This window comes from Diabrotica undecimpunctata, chromosome 7, assembly GCF_040954645.1.
Source record: "Diabrotica undecimpunctata isolate CICGRU chromosome 7, icDiaUnde3, whole genome shotgun sequence".
Classification (NCBI taxonomy): Eukaryota; Metazoa; Arthropoda; class Insecta; order Coleoptera; family Chrysomelidae; genus Diabrotica; species Diabrotica undecimpunctata.
In genome coordinates, this window is record NC_092809.1 from 10,147,524 (window position 1) to 10,172,528 (window position 25,005).

Below are 25,005 nucleotides of genomic sequence, written 5' to 3' on the forward strand. Positions count from 1 at the left end.
TAGTTAAATCATACACTTTGCCGGCTATTAAAGATTTAAAAGCAAATACACGGACCGCTTGGAATGCATATATCTAATTACTAATTGCAACTTAAAATAATACGGTGTACGTATGTCAGCGATTTTATGTCGTTCTCTGAGACTACATAATGATAATAAGGCTTTGTGGTTCTTCAGTTGTTATTCTGACTTTACAGTTAAATGTTAATTGAAAATGGAAATTCGAAAAATATATCGACAATCTAGTAAACCGCATGCATCAGAGTTTTGGCAACACTGATCTCCATAAGCCTAATGTTATTTTCTTAACGTGGAACGCTGTATAGCAGTATTCGTTTCATCCGTTTACTCGTAGGAAGCTACTAGGACTCGGTCCCTGTTAGACAGCCAAATGTAAATTAAAAGATTCAATTTTTCTTTTAATTTTTATTTGGATTAAAAAAGTACCATTTTTTATTCTTTTAAACAAAAAATATTTCGGTCCATAGCAGTATTAATATAATGACCCTCCGTAACTTTTATTTCAATATCGCATGCCGTAAGAAAAGCTAAGATCAGATTCTACTGCTACCCACCTCATGTTTATATTTTCTCGTGACGAGCAATTAGGTCAAAGTAACATTGACTTTGTCTTTTGTTATGTGCGATGAACAATTATGTATCTTTAATTATTAAGTAATGTAAGACGATAGCCATCAACCTTACGTAAAAAATTAGCTGTTTTAAAACTATTTAAATTTTATGAAATAATGGGTTTGTCGTAAATTTACATTTTGAGGTAATTACGCTCCTTTGAGGTATGGGATATATTTTTTTGCTTTATGAAAATTTGTGCGTAATCTATTTCTTATTTTTTAAATATAAGTGGATGTAATTACATATTTAAAGATTAAATTTTATATGGTTCTGAAGCTTAATTCTTAGAATTAAGCTTCTTAACTCGATTGCTCGATTTTTGCCATTTTTTTCGATTCTCATGAGATCGATAAATCTTATCAGTTAAATTAAACTATCGTAGTGGAATTTCTATTGCTCGATTTTGACTTTTGCCAATAAATATGCGTCATTTGAAATATCCGGAAAAATGCACAATTTATACTTTTAGATTATAAACGATCGCAAGTCACAGGAAATTATAAATGTGAAAACTGTTTTTTTCCTACCCGTACAAAAACTCAAATAATACTAATAATATAGGAAAAAAAATTCGAACTGTTAACAACTGATAATGGTGACGAGAATTGAAGTCAAACGTGAATGGGAAAAAAAAGCTATAGAATTTATTTAGACGTTCTATCAGAAGGACAAAGAAAAGGAAGCGCTATATTTCCAAAATCTCCACGTGGTCTTTACTTTTAGAAAAATTGTATGCCTGTAATCACGATTTAAAAACTAACTGCTTAATTTTAATTATTACAAATAATGTTATCACTATATTTAACTAACTGTTAAATAATTTTTTTTTTCAGTTTTTGGATTTCGATAATCTTCCAGACACGAATTTCACGTGCGTAGGCAAAGTTATCGGCGGTTATTATGCAGATCTGGAAACGAACTGTCAAATGTTCCACGTCTGTACTATTGGCCTACTTGACGAGCCTACGGACATCAGATTTTTGTGCCTAAATGGAACAGTTTTTGATCAGGTAAGTACTGCTAACTGCTAGACTCTCTTAAATTTACTATTCTGTGTATTAAAATATTGGTTCTTTTGCACAACTTTTTTGTTTTATTATGGACTTCATTGATACAAAGATATTTGGTTATTTGGAGGTTCACCCTTAAACCCCAGATATCGTACTTTTCAATTAATTTAAAGGGCGCTTTATAAGAGGTCAAAGAACGGAGGTAAAGCAACTAATATAATTAAGACATACGACGCTAGATCCGGAAACACCAAAAATTACCACAAATGAAGAACTTAATATAAATGTACAGAAAGTTCGGAAAATACTTGAAAACCTAAAGAACAGAAAAGCAGCAGGTAAAGACGGGATACCAAACGAATTACTGATATATTGTGGAGCAGCAATGACAGTAAAATTAACAACAATAATTAATAAAATTATAAACCACAATAAAATACCGAAGATTGGAGAACGAGCGAACTAATTCTACTATTCAAAAAAGAAGATGAAAAACCGCCAGAACACTACAGAGGTATAAACTTGTTAAATACTACGCTAAAATTTACAACTAAAATTTTACAACTGCTAATAAATCAGATGACAAGTTTAGCAGATGAACAACAGGGTTTTAGTAGTGGATGCTCGTGTACAGATGCAATATTCGTGATAAAACAAATTAATGAGAAATCACTAGAGTATAGTAAACCAGCATTTCTGTGTCTGATTCACTTAAAAAAGCGTTTGACAGAGTAATACTTGGTTCTTTTATTTGATCATGCATAAATCATCAAAAACGTTTACAAAGGAAGAGGATACAGAATGGAAAACAAAGAAATAAAAATACTCTGTTCCTCTGACGACCCAATATTGATAGCCCAAGATGAAAATAGTCTGCAAAGACTGGTCCACAGATTTAACATTAACATAAACAAATAGACTGGCAGGATGCCTTAATAACACTATATGGCGAAACAGACACATTAACACTAAGATTAAGTCAAGAATTTATTAAGCCAGTTTAAGACCAATAATGACATATGTCTCAGAAACAAGACCCGACACAGCCACAACGCAAAGGCTACTGGAAACGACAGAGATAAGAGTACTGAGAAGAATTACAGGAAATACGCGAAATACAAGAGATCGAAAGAGAACTGAAGAAATTAGAAGAAAATAGAGAGAATTAGGAAAATAGAAAAAAATAATGGAATAACCACATGAGCAAACTAAAGGAGATTCGTGTCGTCAAATAGCAAGAGATAAGTTACCAATCGGCAGAAAAAGTATCGGACGATCGCGCAAAAGGTGCAGTGACAACCTTCCATAGAGGTATTAATCAGCCAATGAACAATCAGAATTGCTTATAAAAAAAAAAAGAAGAAGAAGAAGACAATTAACTTAACATCATATACTCCATAGCTTCTTTATCATTTTATACTATACTCTGTTTTTTAACCAGGAGGAGTAAACTAAAAAGACAGATTCACACCCAAGAAAGTTACTAGAAAAGTCACCAAATACATCTTCTTTTTTGGGTTTGAATAATAATTTTTCGAATTCACTTCTAATATATATTATTTAGTATTTCTAATTACAATAAAAAAATGTTGGACTGTTATGAAAAAGTTGAAGAATTTTTAGAGTTTATTTATCACATTAAAGAAGAAAATCGTAAAAAGAACGTATACGAACGCGATATATTCGTGATAAAATGGTATCTAAAATCCAATGGAATTTTACAATACTACTGTTGAAGTCTGCTTATATTCCAATACAAGCTAAAGTAATGTGCTAATAAAATTAGCATTATTTTAGTAAATCTTGATTTTAACAATAACTATTCTGCAAAACTAACCTGTTGCCTGTTTTATTTTTGCTAGCGTGGCTGTTATTTTCATTCCAGAATTATCAATTTTGATTTGTTTATTTATACATGTTTATAATGTATAAGCAAATCATGTTTTGTTTCTCATTTGAAGATATATGACCCAAATCTACCCGACATTTTTTAGGTGTAGAGGAATAATTACCACTAGTACTTGGCATCGAATCCACATCGTTATCTTAATAACACTAATATGTCGCGAAATAGTTCTGAAAAGAACTGTATTTTATATAAATATAAACGAAATATCTAAAAATGTAAGGAATAAGGCAGAAAATACAAAAAAATCGTCGATATACTTAAATATTGAATTTTAAAATTTCACAAATGTCATTAGTGTCAACATGTCATAATTTAGTGGAGTAAACTTGCCTGTGGTTGGACCAATTACAAACAAGCATTACAGCGCGGAAAATTTGAATTACTCCTCCTGGTTAAAAAACAGACCATACTACTTAGTTATTTTGCACTTAAAAATGTACCAAAAAATAGAAGAACAACTTAGTGACACGCTGTTTGGGTTTCGCAATAAATTTGGAACCAGAGAAGCACTATTTAGTATTCAGGTTATGGTACAGAGATGCAAAAATGTCGGCCATCCAGCTTATATATGTTTTATTGACTTTGAGAAGGCCTTTGATCGAGTAAAACATACTGAAATTATAACCATTTTTCAGCAGATAGGTATTGATGAAAAATACCTACGTATCATTAAAATCTTCATTGGCATCAACGTGCAAATATCAGGATTATCTAAGATAATTTTGAAGAGCTTCGAATACAAATACAGGGCTGCATTTTGTCTACACTAATATTTAATATATATTCTGAGTTGTTTTCAATAAAGCATTGGATATTGTTTAATATAGTATCACAATTAATGGTTTCAATTTTATTGATTTGAGTTACGTCAATGACACGTTGTTAATTGTAAATAGTTACAAAGAACTTCAACATCTGATTAATAGGATTACCACAACGTGTGATGAACATGGACTGAAGCTAAACATCACAAAAACAAAGATGATGGTTATCAGTAAATCGCCAATACAACTAGAAGGGGTAACAGCTTATGGAGAAAAACTGGAGAGAACCAACATCATCAGTTATCTTGGCTGTAATGAGATTTTTCAAATGAGAACTGGAACATGAGCAAAGAAATTAGAATACGTATAGAGAAAACCAGAGCTGCATTTGTTTAGACGAAAAGAATATTATGTGCAAACAATGTTACTTTGGGAATGAAAATTAGATTAGTAAGATATTATGTGTTCTTTTCTATGGTATCGAAGGTTGGATTTTGTTGGATAAACTTCTAAGAAAACTTGAAGTCTCTGAAATCTGGGAGTATGGGAGAATTTTGTGAATAAGTTGGGTAGACAGAGTTCGTAACGAGGTTACAGAAGTGGTCAGAACAGTTAAAAAATCGGAAACTGGAACATTTTGGCCATATTATGCATCACCCAGAGAGATATAATATACTTTATTTGATAATACAAGGCAAGATAGATGGAAGAAGCGGACCAGGTTGAAGAAAAGCGTCATGCTTATAAACGTTAGGAAATAGATTAACAGATCTAGTGCATCTTTTTTCGAGCTATCTTCAACAACATTAGTATAGAAAATTTGATAGCCATATACGATAATCGAATAGGCATAAAAAAAGAAGAAGATCTTGGTTATTGACAAACCACAAGAGGTAAAACACTTAATTTTTACTGTTTTAATGTTGTTACAAAACATTCGTGTCTTATAATCTTTTTCACTGAGAATTTTGCCCCAAAATGGTATATTTTTTAGACTTAAGACTTAAGAACTTAAGACCCGGAGTTTTAATGTTGGTATTGCATTATACGCTTTGTCTATGACTAAAATATGTATCTTTCTGTTACTTTCCCTTCTTTTCTTAATGGTTTATTTGAGACCGAATGTTGTGTATTTAGTAGAAAGATGGTTGAGATTTAATTTCATTGCAAGGCTACTGCCATCCGCTTATACGTATATCTCCTCAAAGCGACATATGCAGAAGCTCTGGGTTGAAAACAAATCTTTCCTGTTATAAAATTATAATTATAAAAATAATTATATAGGACGTTCCAGCGTCCTATTAATTTTGTTTTGTAGCCCAGGGAAATAAGCATTTTTTCATGACACTCGTCCGGCCAGGCAAACGACAGCTGTTTTGAGTAGTATGGTCCTCTGTAACAAAAACCTATATGTTTCCTGCAGTCGATTTTTTGGACTTAATTAGTTATTAACAAATTAAAGTAAAAAAAACGAAAAATTTTTGCTTTTTACGTTCATCAGCAAAAAGTGAAGCATTTTAGACAAATTTTAGAAGAGAAGAAACTTATAAGTCATATAAAAACCTTTAAAATGGCGTTTTCTAAATGTTTCTATCCTTATTTGTTGCTTGGAATGTTGCAAAATAAATCAAAAATTTCGGTTTTTTATAAATGTTAATAATAACTTTTTTGAAAATAAACTTATAACATTTATATTTCATGGAATGCTGTGCCTTGTAGTGCTTAAAATATGGTTAAAATTTCAAAGTGATCAGTCAAATAGTTTTAAAGTTATTTTATTTGTTTATCCCAAATTAATTTTTTTTGCAACAATATAAGTCAGAAAATTATATAGTTTTAGTAATTGTAAGGGTAGTTTCTGGAAGAAGAAGACTTGTTTTATTATTAACATTAAAAAAAATAAAGAAAATTAATTTTAAATATTGCAAAATAATTTTGCAAAAACGTCGCTTTTTTGCTTATAAACAATTAGAATAACTTTTTAACCATTGCCTGCAAGAATATTATTTTTTTATATTTAAGAAGCCTGAATTTTTTCACAAATTTAAAAGAAAAAAAATTTGTCCTAAAATTATTTGGGACAAAGTTAGGCTCTTTTTTTTTATTTTATTCATAGCAGCTTTGTTTATAATTAATAAATCTAATTAGTGTTATTTCAAAGAAAATTATAGTTTTAACGCACCAAATGCTAAAAAGATTGCCCTTCAACGACATCGTCCACAAAGCTTCAAAATGTGGTTCTTAAAATCGGCTGCTTTCGAAACTCACGGAAGCCGAAGGGAAGGGGAAAGAGCTGTTAGCTGTATCGCTGGTTCTTATTTATGGGTTTCAACGTTCCTTTTTTAATTTGTATGTACTGTTTGCGTACATTACGAATATGCATTATTTCAATAAATTGTTAAATAAACTATCTAATTTGCTTAATTTTTTTTTTCAATTTTTATTATAATATTTGAGATAATTTTTACTTAAAAACATAAATATTTATAATTATTTATACCTCTTTAATAAAGTTGTAAATAATTTATTTATAATAGATTTTATGAAAACAACAAATTCTCCTATTCAATTGTTTCTAAAAATAGTATTGCTTTGGAAATATTAATTAAAATAATTTTTCTAATGTCTATTCTTTATTATTTTATTATTATTCTTTTTAAGTTAGAATTAATTTCATGTTATCGAATGAACTATCCTACAATAAAGTCGTCCCAAGAATGCAACTCAGTAATATTGGCAATATAATTTTAAAGTCATCTACTTTAAAATATATGTTTATATATATATATATATATATATATATATATATATATATATATATATATATATATATATATATATAGTTTGAGTTTAGTTCTTGAACCTTAATATATATTTTTTTAGTGGATTTTCTTGGGCTTAGGTTCATAAAAAAATTTGATTTGGTACTAAGGCATTTTCATATATTTTTTCGACGTTTCGGCAGGAAATCCATGCCTTTTTCAAGAAGTAATATTGACAAGCATGTAAAAATTTGTTACTAACAAGTAGACGTCACAATTAAAATAATATTAAAAACATAGGACATACCCACTAAGTCACTACATGTAAAAAAAATCATATTTTTTTTACATGTAGTGACTTAGTGGGTATGTCCTATGTTTTTAATATTATTTTAATTGTGACGTCTACTTGTTAGTAACAAATTTTTACATGCTTGTCAATATTACTTCTTGAAAAAGGCATGGATTTCCTGCCGAAACGTCGAAAAAATATATGAAAATGCCTTAGTACCAAATCAAATTTTTTTATGAACCTAAGCCCAAGAAAATCCACTAAAAATATATATATATATATATATATATATATATATATATATATACAGGGTGATTGATTAGTGTAAGGATTAGTTTTAAAATTAGTTACAATCTTACAGGCTGTTCCATAAGATGGTGGCAGACCAAACTTTTGTTTTTTTCTGCTTCACTTCCCCATTACAACAATGTAAAGTTTTATTATATTATACCGGGGATTTAAAAAGTTCTAACCAAATATTACCTGAAAATCGTATCAAGTTTAACTCCCTGTATAATTAAAAAGGAGTATAGGAACATTGATATATTGCAACCATAGTTTTTTAATAATTGTTAAAAATTATAAAACATATTCGTTTTTATAATATTCGTTAAATCAAATACAGGGTAAGTCAAAATGCAAGTGCATTATTTTCTTGGTAATTTTAAATAGAACACCCTGTATTTTATATCACTATCAAAAAGTACTAATATCGTACTTCAAATTTTACAAAGTACTCCCTATATCTAAAGTTATCAGTTTTCTAGATATTTTTATTTTTCTATCAAAGTATTAATTTGGTAGATATTTTAACGTTAGAACAAGTCTTCTTCTTCAAGAAACTATCATTACAATTACTAAAACTATATAATTTTCTGACTTATATTGTTGCAAAAAAAATTAATTTGGGATAAACAAACAAAATAACTCTTAAACTATTTGACCAATCACTTTGAAATTTTAACAATATTTTAAGCACTCATAGACACAGCATTCTATGTTATAAATATAAATGTTATAAGTTTATTTTCAAAAAAGTTATTAACATTTAAAAAAAACCAAAATTTTTTATCTATTTTGCAATTTCCTAAGCAACAAATAAGGATAGAAACATTTAGTAAACGCCATTTTGAAGGTTTTTATATGACTTAACAGTTTCTTCTCTTATAAAATTTGTTTAAAATGCTTCACTTTTTGCCGATAGACGTAAAAAGCAAAAATTTTCCGTTTTTTTACTTTAATTTGTTAATAACTAATTAAGTCCAAAAAATCGACTGCAGGAAACATATAGGTTTTTGTTACAGAGGTCCATACTACTCATAACAACTGTCGTTTGCCTGGCCGGACGAGTGTCAAAAACAGGGTACTTTTTTTGCTTATTTTCCTGGCGTATTTATGACGAAAGAAATTTGTTTTCAATCCAGAGCTTCTGTAGCTCTGAGGAGACTTAAGAAAGTCGACATACGTCTAAGCGGATGGCAGTAGTCCTGTATTAAAATTAAATCGCAAACATCTTTTTGTTATATTTATTTACTCATCTTCGGAGTATTATAAACTAATTCGCGAAGGATATTTGCCGTGGTGACAACAGGTCGTGGAATGCAAATTGTAGATTTTCCTTGTCGGGTAATTTATCAATCTATTTGCTTTGTATATTGTTAAAAGCGCAGTAGACAAATATTTGAATTTTAGTTTGCCAAGTAAAAAATCTTAAGATTTCTACAAATTTTATTATGTATTTACATGTTCTTCCAGCTTAAAATTAGCTTTTTTCTTCTTCTTGACCTGAAATTTCCTTAAATAGAAGATCTCCAAAGTATATTTAAAGAAATGTTCTAGAAAGTTTCACATTTCCAAATTGAATGATCAAAATGGTATAGCAATCAGACGCGCGAGTAATGTGTTATAACGTAGCGTTGGTTGTACCTAGCTGTATCGATGTAGATCTATTGCTCATAAATAGGTAGTAGATTGTTTTTAAATTTATTTATTTGTATAAATAATTGTGTAGTTATTCGATTTCTCAGGTTAGCTGTTGTTCCTACCTGAAATAGTATGTTATTACGACCACAGTATCATTTTCGTCTTCTTAATATCAAATATATTTTATTATTTGTACCTACATTATTTAGTTAATATATATTTTCTATAATTTTTTAGGAAACTCGAGTCTGTGAAAGAATAGACGAAGTTGACTGTACAAAATCTGAACAATATTATAGCTTAAATTTAGAATTATATGGACATAGTCAATCCTCTAATATAGAAGGTAATTATCCTAACATGTTTTATATATATATATATATTATATTTTCAGTTTAATTATAATGTTAATAAGAACTTTTTATCAACATATTTGCAACCAATACAAACTATTAAAATATGAAGTCAGCGGCGAAGAAACTTAGTCTTGTACAAAAAACAAATTATTAAAAATATCAAATAGGCCATCGAAAAGTTACATTGAGATTATATTTTTGAGAGGACGCAATTTTATTTTTTTGATGTATGGAAGTGATCAGTATAAGCTTAAGTTCAAGTTTGTGGCCTTGCCACTCTTGTCCACCTGTCGTCATTTGGGAAAAAGGGAGCAAAGGGTTTTTGCGCTATATCTCGTAAATTAGCAACCCTACAGAAAATTTTTGTTAAACATTATTTGTAGCTAATTAAATTTTCTACAACTTTATTTTTATTACTCTATTTAGTAGATCATTAAAAACAACTCCTGCTGCATCGTTAGAAGTCCTGCTAAATCTACCACCACTTCATATCTTTATACAGGGGGAAGCCAGATCAGTGATGCACAGATTAAACCATAGCGACATATAAACCAGATGCATGGTGCCAACAACAGAAAGCTACTCGAGGAGCTAAAAGCCGATATTGTGATGGGACAACCTATCGATGCCACAGCTAGGAGATATAGCTTTGACAATAAGTTCACAATTAAGATACCAGGCAGGAATGATTGGAATAAAGGAATAAAATCTGCTGCTACCTGATACACGGATGGCTCAAAAACATCAGGGGGTGTGGGAACCGGCATAGTAGGGACAAATCAAGGGATACATTTTCCGGTAAGTCCATCTAAGGATGTGACTGTTTTCCAGGTGGAAATAACGTCAATCCATTACAGCGTGGAAGAAATAGAAAGGCAGGAAAGAACGTTCCGTTCAGTTGCCAACTTCACAGATAGTCAGGCAGCGCTTAAGGCACTCAATTCTGTAGACGTCAATTCTAAGCTATTACGGGGGAGTGTGTGTTTTTACTAAATAAACTAGAAGACCGTAGCAAGGTTACGGTAGCTTAGGTACTAGGGTACGAGGGTCATAACGGCAATGAAAAAGCAGATGAAATGGCCAAACAAGGCTCATCAATGCCATTAATTGGACCGAAATCTCTGGAATGGTGGAGGAATGCACCAGGACAAAGACAGGCGAAACAGTTCATTACAAAACATTCGCCAAAATTTACGGCAGACCTAATAAGCAAAGACAGGAAAACAGTCAAAGCCATAGGTCTTCTAACAGGGCACTGTAAGCTGAATAGGCACTTGAAGCTGATGGGATTATTAGATGAAGACCTGTGCAGATTCTGTCACCTCGAAGAAGAAACAGCAACGCACATTCTATGTCAGAGTGACAGTCTGACAAATATGCGGTTCTATGCATTAGGAGAAGAAAATCCACCGGCAAATAGCTACGTGGAAAGTACAGTCTCGAAGCTATTAGACTTTTTAAAAAGGTACAGGCTAGAGATTGTTATCTAGGACTAGAGGACCACAATAGATCTGAAAAGGTCGCAGTGGAATAGGCCAAAAGGTTACCTCTCTAAATATATCTATCTATCTATCATAAAAAGAGTATTGAAGATCATAGTGTATGTATGTGTTATGTGTTTCTGTAAATAAGTTTTAAAAGTCATATTGGGGTATGAGGTGTCCTCTCATAAAACAAAAACTCTCAAAACTCTCTACTTAATTCGGTCGTAACCTTTCTATAAGCTGTCCAAGTTGCTCACCACAGTATTTTATAAATGATATTTGACCTTTTTGCTTAAACACTTTATCTTGTTTGCAATTTATCTAACAAAATAAATCTCATTTTGACACAACATTAAAGAATCTTTTTTGATTTTTAAATACCAAAATGCTATTTTGGTTTATTGATGAATAATTAGGCAAATTTTTTATTTAGTAAAATTTAAAACTTTTGTAATGTTATTAAATATTTTAAGGAATTTTAATTTATATTTTATAATTAGTTTCCTAGAAAATATGAAACACATTGAATATATACGTAATTTCTCATGCATATTTTCAGATTTGCAATTAATCAGTGTATCCTTTACGCATGATTAATATTTCATTTAATTATTATAGTGGGCTGGAATTCTAACATTTAAGTTCCAATTTGAATAATTTGATCTATTGCAAAATTTGATTTATACAGCATATGTATATATATATATATATATATATATATACATACATATATATATATATATATATATATATATATATATATACATACATACATACATATATATATATATATATATATATATATATATATATATATATATATATATATACATATATACATATGTTACAATTGAAATTTCCGCGGGAGCTATATGTGCTTTCTGTGGGTTTTCGGGTTTAACTAGCAAGCAAGTAAGCAATTTAATTAAACCCAGCCTGTGAGAAATGTTCACCCCTAAGAATTACGAATTATCTTAATGTGGCTTATCCGCGAACTAAAATTGCTTACTTGGGCCTCAAGTCTCCGCTGTGAGCTAGGCTCAGTTCGGCGGTGCTCAAGGGGTTGGGCCCTACGTGCCCAGGATTTTAATGGTTTTTGTTATGGTTGATATATTTTTTGTAGCTTGCGCCGGTTTTTGTTAGTAGTTTTTTGATTTTTTTGGTGGCCCAAGCCGTTTTTTGTTGTTTTTTAGATTTTTTTTGTAGGATACCTGAAACATATTAATATAATAAATTATCTACTTAAAATTAACTGGGTCCACGCTATACGTTGCAATTGTCTACGAATGTTATGAGTTACGAACTATGTTCATTGTGCATTGTTGTTGTTTTTTGAAGTTTTTCCTCTCTGGTGTTTTGTTTTTTCTCTGGTGTGATTGTTGATTTTCTCTCTATTGTTATAATTGTATTATACTATTTGTTGTTTGGGTCTTTTGTGCTTCCATCTGTGGAAAGCGTCGTACCTCAATATCTCTCGCAATATGTGGCTGGTGTGGTTCTCTATCTCCGCGAACTTTGTCCTAGCTTTTTCTTTCATTGTGTCAGTCACTCTGATTTTTTGTAGTTCTCTAAAGAGGAATCTTTCTGCTACGTATCTCGGTACGTTGACTGCTTCTCTTAGGTTGTTGTATTGAATTCTTAATAAGAATTATACTATTTATTAATCTTATTTTTGTTTCAGTCTAAGTTGGCTTTTTCTTCCTGCTAGGCCTCTTATTGATGCTCTTGCCATGTTGACTTTATGTACTGTAGCTTCTAGATGTTTGCTAAACGTTTGCTTTGCTTTTCCACTCGATGGGATTATCTTGCACAGTTACCTGTTCTTCTGGTTGTTGGTGCCACTTTTTGAAAAGTACAGCCTGTGTTTTCGGAGTTTATAGCGATTTTCCATTTTAAACTCTATTCTTCTATGTCGTCTAGCGCTGTTTGTAAGTTGTTTACCGCTATGTCTACATTTCTGTGTTTGACCGCTATCACTGTGTCGTCGGCATAGAGGCTTAGTAGTGTACCTGGTGTTCTAGGTATGTCTGCTGTGTATATCGTGTACAGTAGAGGCGACAGTACCGCTCCCTGTGGCACTCCAGCCTTCCGGTTCCCGAGTTCGGATAGGACTTGTCCTATCCGGACTCTGAAACTACGATTGTTCAAGTACAAAGAGATTAGTCTTGTCATTGCTCCGCTGTAACCGTATCTTCTCATTTTGTAGATCCGTCCTTTATGCCAGACTCTGTCGAAAGCCTTACATCTAGGAAGGCAGCTCCTGTGAATTGTTTGTCATTAAATCCAGCTGCTATGTACTCTGTTAATCTGAGTACTTGTAGCTCACTGGAGTGTTCTGATCTAAAACCAAATTGGGCTTCGGGTATTATGTTCTAATCTGTTTGTTTCAGCTTGAAGTTTGCTGAGTATTATTCTCTCTACAATCTTGCTGATTGCCGGTATTAAGCTTATTGGCCTGCAGTTTTGCGTAAATGTGCTGTTTTTTCCGGGCTTTGGTAACATTATGACATGGGCCTCTTTCCATATGTTTGGGAATTTGTTGAATCTTAGCATCGCGTTGATTACATTTGTTAGATATACTATGGCTCTCGCTGGTAAGTATTTTAGAGCCCTGTTCGTTATTTGATCCGGACCAGGTGCTTTTTTCGGGAAGCTATTTTTAATTAGCTCGTTTAACTCCTCCGGTGATGTAGGAGGAATGATTTCGTTCGGGTTTTCGGGTCTTTCTCTTTGTCTTTCGACTTTTTCTATGAAGTCGATGTCCTCGTCTGGGTTGTAATTTAATGTACACTCTCTCTCGACACTACTCCTCATTATCTCTGCTTCTTCTTCTGTGGTGTAGACTATTCCGTTTTCTCCATGTAATGGAGGGATTGACTTTCTGTCGTTTCTCAGTATTCTCTGGAGCCTCCAAATATTTTGCATATTTGGCCCTTGCTCCTCCATGTCTCTTATGTGGTTTTCCTAGCTTTTACTCGGGTTTAACTCCGCGTTGAATAATTTTGGTTTTGGTGAAAACCATTATTTTGACGACGTTTCGGCAAGGTCGCACTTGCGATTATCAAGTCAGGTAGTAGCGCTTCTTGCTGGTGTTTAAAGTTAACTGACTCTCTTGGTCGATGCGTTTACTTTTTATAGCCGCAAGGCTTCTTGTGATTGGTCCTGTCCGTGTGTAGGTAGGCGGGATCCTACTAGTCAATCTTGTGGTCTGATGTATTTTGACTTTTCCTTTAATACCATTTTCCGTGTTTTTCGAAGCCTTTGAGCATCATCTCTTTGGTTTATACTGTTGGGATTTTTTTTCTATTTCGATTGATTCTCTGATTTCGAGTTTTTTCTTCAATTTAAATGTTAGCTGGTAACGTCGTTTTGATCAGGTTTATTGTACGTTCTGTATTTAAGACATTTTGTGCAAGGAACGACATTTTTACTCCTTTCGATGTTCTTCTCATCTACCATTGATTCTTTGGTTGCTCTGTCCAATGTAAGATTTTAAGATAGGGAGAACGCTAACAAAACACAAAATAGAAATGATATTTAATACCGACAGAAATATCTCAACTATTTTATTTTCTGCCAAAACAAAAATACAAAATTCCATGTTAGGGATACTTTCTACCTTTATTTTACTATTAACTTGCATTAATTTTTTATTGTTTTATCTGACGTGATATAGATTCTTACTATGCGGTTTCTATCTGTGTGTTATGTTTAAGCATCGATCTTCTCTTTTTATTTTCACGATGCGATAAGTAAAAAGAATAGTAATATAATATGAATACAGCTATTTAAAGATATCCACTTGTCAAAAAAATAGCAAAAGGGCTAAAATTGCAAAGAATTTTGCAAATGTTTTCCTATATTTTACATTAAGGTCTGCAAAGAGGAGTATTATTTAAATCAAGCTTTAGCAATCATAGTAATATGAATATACTTACGCATATTACTACAGCTATGGCGTGATTTTTACTTCAGATTTCACCTAAGAATAAATAATAGTGACACAAGACTGTCAGGACTTTCAGAAAATTTTCAGCGGTTGAAGAAAAAGCTATAAAACTTATTTTTGTAGAAGAAATATTTATAAAAAATAACCAAAAGTGTGCTTCTGTCCGACCGCAATCAGTGAGTCTTGTTGTTAGCATAATGTAGATGATAATTGATTTAACTGTAAGGAAACATCTTGAAACTATACTTAAGATAATCTTGTAGGTATATTACCGGTTAAGCTTCTTAAACCAACTGAATTTTAATTTAATATATTATATCGATTTATTGACAGAATTATAAAACATAGCATTTTAGATTTGGTCTTTAGTCTTTTTTTTTAGAATTAAAAAAATTAAAAATACATTTTATTAAAATGTTTACTTTATATTTTTAAATTTCACTATCTAAATTAATTCTGAAGGTGCTATATTATAACAATAACTATTTTTACCAATTTTAAAAATGACTAATAATTCATTATTCTCTTTTAGACAATTCTGAGACTGAACAACCCCTTATAATTAAATCGACGTTACCAACGACTACAACGACAACCCAAGCCCCAAGAAAAACTACCCGTTCTTCCTACTACACATCACCTCCTATACCAACAGCTACTACATTGGAAAATCGTCTTGCCTCTGGAAACAGTTACCTACCGTCTGCAGGAAACCAACACTCCCCAAAAAACGATCATATTCACTCGGGAAACAAAATATCTACGGGCAATAACCAAGAATCAACTAACAAAAATCACATTACTACAAATAATCATCACATCGCTTCCCATCATTTCCCTGTCATTAGTTCAAGTGCCTCAGATATACGTTTCAATCCGGAAGAGATCAACATTAGTTTACATCCTGGAGCTCCTCCAGATATAAGGACGAAAGCGGTTTCGTACTATAGTGATAAAAAAGTGACTAATAGTGAAAATCAGTTAGTGGTAACAACGCATAGATCAGTCTATGATAATTCTAGACGGGAGTCATTGAATACCGGATCTAGTACTCAAAGAAATCGGTATAACTCTCCAACTCCAGGTGATGTCAGCGGGTTTGGGTTTACTTTTGACTCGGCTGAGTCGGCGGAGTATACAGATCCACCTGAAAGTTATAGAATACGCACGGAGTTTAGGCCTAGTCAGGAGTACGCAGGTAAGTATCGCTAGATTCTAATTTAATAACTGTATACAGTATTCGTTTATTGAAATAATCTTGAAAATTTCTGATTTTATGTAAACGATCACTATAACCAGGACCTCCCTTCATGACGTGCATTTGTTGAAAAGTGAAGGCACCTCATAATGATCATGAATCTATTTCTGCTCATGTATTTTTGTAAACCAGGAATAGCAAACAATTCATCTTTTTTCCAGTAGTCTTGTAACCGATTGAGTTGTACATTTCCCATTTGGAACCACATACCAAAAAAAATCTTTAACTCTGCTAGGGAAAGTGGTTTCCACTCGGTTATTCTGGATTTTTCGGAAGTATAATGACTTAAAAAAATTCCTTTGCATAAATATTCGTTTGATCTACAATGTAATTTAACAACAGTCTGGATATAATTTTGTTTGAGGGATATCATCACCATCGTCGCTAAAAACATTATCAGGATCATTCACAATATCAGCCTCAACTATATCGTCAGCATTATCATCCGCCCCCAACCAAGAATCATCTCATAAAACTACTGGATATTTCTCTGAACTTTTCCACAATGAATCTGTTAACTCTTGAAGCTGTTTATTCGACAATGGGATCCTTACATCTTGTTCTGTACGTGCACAGAACTTGTTATTTGTAAAATCAAATCCAAATGTACCTACTCAAATGTTGAATACACTGACATGTTATTAACCTTAGGCGAATGTTTAGGATGTTCTAGTTCAGCTGTGACACGTTATGCAGAAAAGTTTCCTAGAAGAAACTTACCAAGTAAAAAACATTTAGAGCCATTGAACGACGTTGTCGAGAAACTGGGAATCTGAGACCAAATAAAATAAATTCTGGTAGACCAAGAACAACAAGAACAATTAATAAAGAAAATAATATTTTAAATTTACTTGATCAAGATCCAACAGTTAGCGTAAGGAATATAGCAAGACAAACAAATACTTCTTCTTCAAGTACTTGGCGGATACTGAAAGAACAGCAATTACATCGTTATCATTACAGACAAGTCCAAGAGCTCTTGCCAGATGATCTACCGGTTAGAGTGGATTTTTGTGAAACATTGCAACAAAGGACAGCCCACAATCCAAATTTTTTAAAATGCATTCTTTTTACGGACGAGGCCACCTTTACGCGACAAGGTATGTTTAACTCTCATAATGCACACTACTGGTGTGATGAGAATCCACAAGTCAAAAGGGTATTACATTACCAACACTCATTTAAATTTAATGTTTGGGCAGCAACTTTAGGTAACAAATTAATAGGTTATCATATTCTACGTGGAAATTTAAATGGTGATATGTATCTTGATTTTTTAAAAATTCCTTATTTGAGATATTAGAAGATTTAACGCTAAACGAGCGAAGATCTTTAGTTTTTATGCACGATGGAGCTTCACCACACTTTGATAGAAAGTGTCGTAATTGGCTGAGTAATCATTTTCCGAATCAATGGATTGATAGAGGTGCAGAAGCTCCGATTCATTGGCCTCCTCGGTCATGCGATTTTAACCCTTTGGACTACGCAGTTTGGTCGTATATTAAGGAAAAAGTCTATGCTATAGAGGTAAATTCACGCCAAGAATTGAAAGAAAGAATTCAACGTCAATTTAATGACATCATAACTGATCCCCTACCGTTTAGAAGGTTAATGGAATCTTTAGAAAAAAGAATAGACTTGAGTATTCGCGAAAACGGAGGGCATTTTGAACACTTACTGTAATTGAATTTTATTTTATGTTCTTAGTCATTAATTTAATTTTTTTCTTGTGAGTTTTGTTTAATTACTAACTACATATTTTATACCAGCATCAATTAATATTTCATAATTTTCAAATCAAAATGTTCCGAAAACGGTACACAGTATCGAGTTTTACCAAGGGTACCTTTTTCGTATAAAATTGAATGATGTTTAAGTTTACTAATTTTGATTAATAATTATACTCTTAAAAAAGTTATATTGACTAATACTTAGTACGATCCGTGTAACTAGCGCCCTCTATGAGAATCAGATATAAAAACAAATTCATGGGATGTATCAGCTTCCAAAACATATTCGTATAAAATTTCTTTACAATGTTGCCAGTAGTTTCGGCAAAATAGTAAAAAATGTGTAAAATTTTTTTTTCTTTAACGCCCTGTATCTTGAAAACGGATGGCGTTACAAAAATTTTTTACTAAGCAAACCCCAATTATTTTTTAGTTTTTTACCTACCTTAGAGACGGGGTTACCTTTTTCTGAAACACCCTGTATATTTCTACATTCGCCAATTCTGCAGCTTTGGACCCTCTGTGTACCAGGATTCTGCAAAGGTCTAAACTTCTTGATTCAAATAATAATTAAGACCAAATATATGTAGATACAGACCTTTTTTACTCTAACCAATGACTCTCAAGATTAAGTACATTGAGAAAGGAAGAGGTTTAGAGTATAAATCGTTGAATAGCAGTAATAATATTACATAGATCTTAAATTGCAAATATTTCTTGCATACTTTCGCTTAAATATATATCGGTTAATAATTATATTTGCATTTTAAATGTGGCGTATCGCACGCCTTGTTTCAATTAAAATTTTTTAAAAACATATTTGACTTACAAATTATATAAATATGAATTTATTTTCCACTTATGTCAAATTAACTTATCACTTAATATTCGAAAGTTGAGCTACTAATAATATGTTTTTGATTCTAACAAGACAGTGTATAATAGCTAAAATAACCTTTTATATAGTTTAAATTAATAGACAATTTCTCAGTTATTTAAAACTATTAATTTTGATGTCTTGTTATTAATTTCGTGTTAAAGTGATTTTACACCTCTTTAGAGCTGTCTATTTGTGGTGTCAAAGGTTACCATATAATATATTCCTGAGACAAAATGGTTATGTATTATTGACATTCAAATAAAATATGCACATTCTTTTGCTAAATGTTTAAAAGTAATTTGTAGGTGACAAACCAAGGAGTCAACATGACAAAGAAATTTGGTTTTAATTATAATTTATATATATAAATTACTTCATCAATACAAGTTTCTCCTGGATTCGTGATTGTAGAAGTGTTGAATTAATTGAGTTTATTTGCTTCAAATTTTTAAACTGAATTTTGCTGAGAATGTCAGTTTAAGGACCACAAAAAGTTGCAAAAAAAGGTTGCCACTTCTACCCCCATTCTTCCCTATAAAACCTCCCACCGTAGGGTGGGAAAACCGGAAAACAAAGACTTACCAATAATCCGTAGCTGTGATAATTTTGGAGCAGAAGATTTATTAGCAATTTTTCTGTAGAATGAACCGTTCTCTCAGAAACAACGCTTGAAGTGACCGGCGATTTTGAACGTCAGTTCGTGCGTGAAATCAATTTTATAAATAAAATTTGTATTAACTGGACAGTGAAGATTTGATATCTCTTGATCAGAGTGTCCTATCGACAAAGATCAAAATGCGTTTTAAAGGTGAAGACCTCAGCTTTTGTATACAGTTTGCATTTTACTGCAAATGGATTCAGTTTCTATATAGATGATTTTTTACAATTCTTTTGAGGTTATTAAAACATCATTTGAGGCCGTCCTTTAGGCGCTAGAGACTCTTAGAAGCATTCGCCATTGCGAAGTATCCATCAGCTTGCCGTATTTTGCAGTATTCAGTGCGCCACACCACACGGGGACAGAGTAGGTCACCACCAACTATAAAACTCTATTTAGTAACCTTCTTTTGGTAGTATCTGGACCTCCCATGTTTGGCATCAGCTGTATCAACGCCTCCAGACTTCGGTTCGCCTTCTTAACCGTCTTTTGGATGTGTAATCTCCACCTCTTCCACTATAAAGTAAAGAAATAATTTGTCCTGGCTCCCTTTTAGAACTACCACCTCGGTTTTCTGAGGTACTTCCTCTTTAATCTACCACTAATACGACATAGTGTTAGCTGTATTAGCCATGTCCGTTTTCTGACTCGCCTTCGCAGTCAGTGCGAGATCATCGGCATAAGCTACAAGAGTGCATTCCTTTGACATCTATAGCCTTGTCATTAGTACATCAGTGGGACCCAGTACCGAAACCTGTGGATTACCTTATGACAACCTGATGCTGGTATATTTTTCCCTTATGAATTTGTCAGTAAACTATCTGTCAACCACGTTGACTAGGTCCTCACTAACGCCCTATTCTCTTATTCTAGACATGATATTTTTCATGATGCCATGTTAAAGATATCTTTGATTTCAAGCAGCAAGAGATCCATCAATATTTTTATATCCCGCGTAGCTAAATGGGTGGCTTAATCTATGGTAGACCTTTTGACCCTAAAACCATATTGGTGGTCGCCCAGCGCATGCTGTTCTTTTAGTTCTTGCTCAAGGCGGCCAGGAGAGCAAATTGGCCCAAAGCGCACCTCTTCCTTGTCTTCTCTACCTTTCGCGATAAGGACAACCTTAGCGTCTCTCAACCATGTTAGAAACTGCTGTCGTTCAAGCAGTTTGTTTAGCAAAACCTGCGGGTATCTTAGTGCGGCGAGTCTTACTGTCTCTGTCATGATTTCGATCTTCATCTGTCCAACAGCCTCGCCGAGTGCCAACTTAGTAAGGAGGTTCCACCTTTAGGACACCGGTAACCCTTTTACACCTATCCTCCACCTGAGGAAAGAGCTCTCATATTAAATGGACTCTTTCCCCTTCAGGCAGGGTTTAGATTGTCTTTTTTTCCTTTAATTTCGTACACACAATTTTAAAGCTCTGTCCCCAGATATCCCTTTTGAAATCCTGAAGCAGGTTACCTAAGCTTTCCCTCTTAGATCTTATTTCATTCTTGTATTCATGCTGCATTCGCTTCAATTCATTAATTCTCTCTTCCAAATCTCCTGTTTGCACTCTTTTTAATCTCTTACACTCCCTTCTTACTCTCATACAATTTGTCCTCATATGTTCAAACTGCTCGTTCCACCAGTATCGTGACCCTCAATCAGCTCACTCACATCCGAAAATCCCGGACCAATCAAGCCAAAAACATCTACAAAAACCTCATTTAAACATCTCTTTAGATGGATATCCCTATCTTTCCATGTCTGCCTTTTACTCGCTATCTCAAAACTCACATACTTGTGTAAGCTGAGCGATTCTTCTTTCAAAACAATCTAGCTTACGATCATGTTTATAAGTGATATTGAAAACAATGAGATGTCCAGAACGGATTCACTATTACCTCTCACAAATGTAGGTACCTTACCGTCATTTAGCACGGTAAGTCCTACGACGTGGATAACTCATTTAGGTCACCGGCTATAACGACCAGTACAGTCTTCGTCCTAGAATCTTGCATAATCGAGTCAATGTAGTTTTCTTATACTCGAAGCGGTATGTTTGGTGAAACATAGCAATTATACACTACCAGGTTTCCGACATATACCTTAATATCCACTCTTAACGTGTCTGTTGATGCCAACTTCTCGATTCACCATATATACGGCCACGTCAGATCTCCTATCTTTAATTATCCTCTGTCGAGAGACTCACTTTACACTGGGCTCCTAAAAGAGGATAAATGGTTCTTATTTTTCGAATCTACTTACCCGTATGATGTCTGATTCCTGGTTATAGGTGTTTTCTCCCACTCTTTCTTCCTCCTTTCTGACAGAGTCTCCCTTGATCCCCCACTTTGTTAGGACAAGTTTTCTATACTCCGGGCATCTTAAGCTGTCGGATTTCTTGTACTGGTGCCCCCTTAGCCACATCTGTAGCATGAGTCCGCCTTGTATTCTCTCTTGCAGTCGATTTTACTATGGCCGAACAGCAGGCATCTAAAGCATCACTGGACATGCAGTCTCTCTCGTATCTTGCACGGGTGTCAGCCGATGGGTATATGTTTTTTTTTTTCAGTGCCTTTTTCCGCGTCAGTCCGACCGTGACGTTTGTGTTCCTGTCTCTATTTTTCCTTATAGAGACAAGTTTGAGTCATTAAGCCCCCTGCTACCGGTATATCTCTGGACTTGCCTAAGGATTTTCTCCTTTGTAAAATTTCTCTATATTAAAAATATGTTTACCTGGACCTAATAGCCCTGGACGTCTTCTACCATGTTTTCCTCCATACTGACCACAATAGTCTTCTTCAGATAGATTTTTAAGATCTGGCAACAAATATATAAGGCATTTGAAATATGCCTAAAAACGCTGAATAAGTACACATTTTAAGCTACAAATTCCACCTGATGCCGTTTTCGTGGAGGCATTTGCTGTGATGTTAAATGTATTGTAATGTTTCATTGTTTCATTCTTGGCAAGTATACATTTTTCTCTACAAGCTCATATAGTTCTAATTTTTGTATTTAAAGAGATTATATTCCAAATACCTATTCGAACTATATTTCTTGCTTTCTATAAAATCATTTTGTTTTTTGCATTGGTCATCGTCGTTGAATTTTTTCCATTCTGAGGCAAAATCCTGCTTCTATGAGCTGTATGGGTATAAAGTCTATCAGTATGGTGTTAACTTGGCTGTAGATTCCTCCCCCTTATCTGGACTTGGGATCGGCAACAGTTCTGTTAAGCTACTCGATTCACCCAACAAATCTGCAACCGAAGTTTAAAAAAAATTATAACAAATTATTTTTTAAGTTTTTTTTAATTATTAGGGTACATTATTACTTTTTTAATAATATTCAACATATTGGACTATATATCGATAAATATATTGGATTTTTTATTTATTTGCAGCTGCTCTACAAAACCCCAACCCTCAACTATATAAATCAAGTACTTTCCGTTCAGAATATGCTTCAAGTACTCCCAAAATAAACAACTATCAACAGTCGAAATCTTCCACAACTATAAGAAACTACTTCATTCCTTCGGTTAAATCACCACAACTTAATCAACAAAGCCAATATGACGACGACGACGACGACGACGATGATGATGATGACGACGTCGAGGAACTACAAACAGAGAAAGATCGACAGAGAATAAAATTACCGCTTCCAATATTGCCAACTTTGCCACCTCTGACATTTAGCTCACCTGCACCATTTTCTCTACAACAGAGGAATGAACAAAAAAGGTATAAATTTTATTACATTTTTAAATTTTTTGTTAGCATGGTTGATATATTGATTCCTTAAATTCATTTAATTTTAGGTAAGTCTTTAAAATTAGTGCGTTTCATACTTAGACCTTACAATATCTATCTGCAACTAATAAAATATGCACCGTCACTTTAAAAGACTGGAATCACCAAAGCTTATGAAATCAAAAAAAAAATAAAAATTATAAAAAGAGATTTAAACTTAAACTAACAAGTAGTATTTTTACACGTATTGCAGTAGTCTAAAAATATAGACCAAGAAATGCTTGTTTATCATTTATAATACTGTATATGTCAAAGTCAAACTTTGTCAAAAGACCAAACTTTTCACCGATTGCATCTATTAAGAAAAAACCTCTTCTCAATGGACATAAACTTTTTACAAAAATTATCAAAAAAAGACCGGAGGCTAATTAAGACTTCTATCAACCTAGAGAACAAGCTGGATTTACAAGAACGCAATAGAGACATCTGTAAAATACAACAAACCATTTGCACCGATATTCGTAGACCACGAGAAAGCATTCGATATCATGAGTCAGCCCAAAAGGTTAAAAGCATTGACAGAATGCCGAATAGACCATCGCTACACTAACATAATCAAATATATCTACCAAAATATCACGGCTAGCGTAGGACTATCTAAACAAGAAACAAAAAATTCTGTTTACAGCAAGGAGTACGACAAGGAGACACCGTCTCTCCAAAGGTATTCACGACGCTTTAAGAAGATCTGAACGAGTCTCGTGTCAACACAAATGGAGAGAAGCTCAGTAATCTAAGATTTGCAGATGACATCGTCATTATAGCCGATCGTATGGATAATACACGTTGAAAAAGCATTTGACAACTTTTGATCCTACTTGGTCTACAGATATAATAAATATATTTTTCTTTGTCTTTATAAGCTACATTTTTGCTAAGAATATTTTATTGAGTTATTTGTGAAAATCCCTCGGAAAGCGTGTTTTTTTTTGAAAAAACAATATTTTTACTCGAAAGTATTAACTTGGTGAAAAAATTCTATTGAACAAAAGTTGCTTAGAAATAATCAATGTATTCATTTCTGGAGTTATTTTAAACGTATGTCTTTTTACCCCTGAGAAAGGCTTTCACCCCCGAGTAAAAGCAACCCTGTGCTCAAGTCCAAAAGTGAAGTAGAATGTAAAGGGAACCCAAATCCAAATTTTTAAGCAAATCCGTCGTGACGAGGAAATTACACTCCGAAACGGTCATTTGGCCTATTATAGGTTGTTACTTTCTTTAAAAGAAGGTGTTGTATTTTTGCTAGTCTATTTTATCTATTAGACTAAACACGACGCAGTATTACTCTCTCAAAGTACCAATAATGATAAACGCGGTAGAAGACGACCTGACAGAGAGGAAAAAAAGGATGTTAGAAACAGCAGACATGAAAACACTTGAAAAAATTAATGGCAAAACGGTATGCAACAGAGCTAGAGTACAGATATACGACGTAGATGCAAGGTGGAGAACATCAAGGACTAGGTAAGAAATAGAAGAGTAGAACGAATGATCATATAAGCTGAATGATAACAAATAGAGTAGTAAAGACGGCAAAAGACGGTTCCCCAATAGGAAAACGATCAGTAGGAAAACCACGAAA

General features: G+C 33.0%; 1 protein-coding gene across 1 annotated transcript in view; it reads left to right on the forward strand.

The window, feature by feature from the left end:
• The window catches only part of LOC140444960 (uncharacterized), a 351,698-nt gene that overhangs the window by 311,475 nt on the left and 15,218 nt on the right, over window positions 1–25,005 (forward strand). The window contains exons 4-7 of the mRNA XM_072536692.1: window positions 1,470–1,646; window positions 9,534–9,642; window positions 15,618–16,283; window positions 23,012–23,354. Coding sequence (XP_072392793.1) covers window positions 1,470–1,646; window positions 9,534–9,642; window positions 15,618–16,283; window positions 23,012–23,354 — 1,295 coding nt within the window. The remainder of the gene's footprint in view (window positions 1–1,469; window positions 1,647–9,533; window positions 9,643–15,617; window positions 16,284–23,011; window positions 23,355–25,005) is intronic.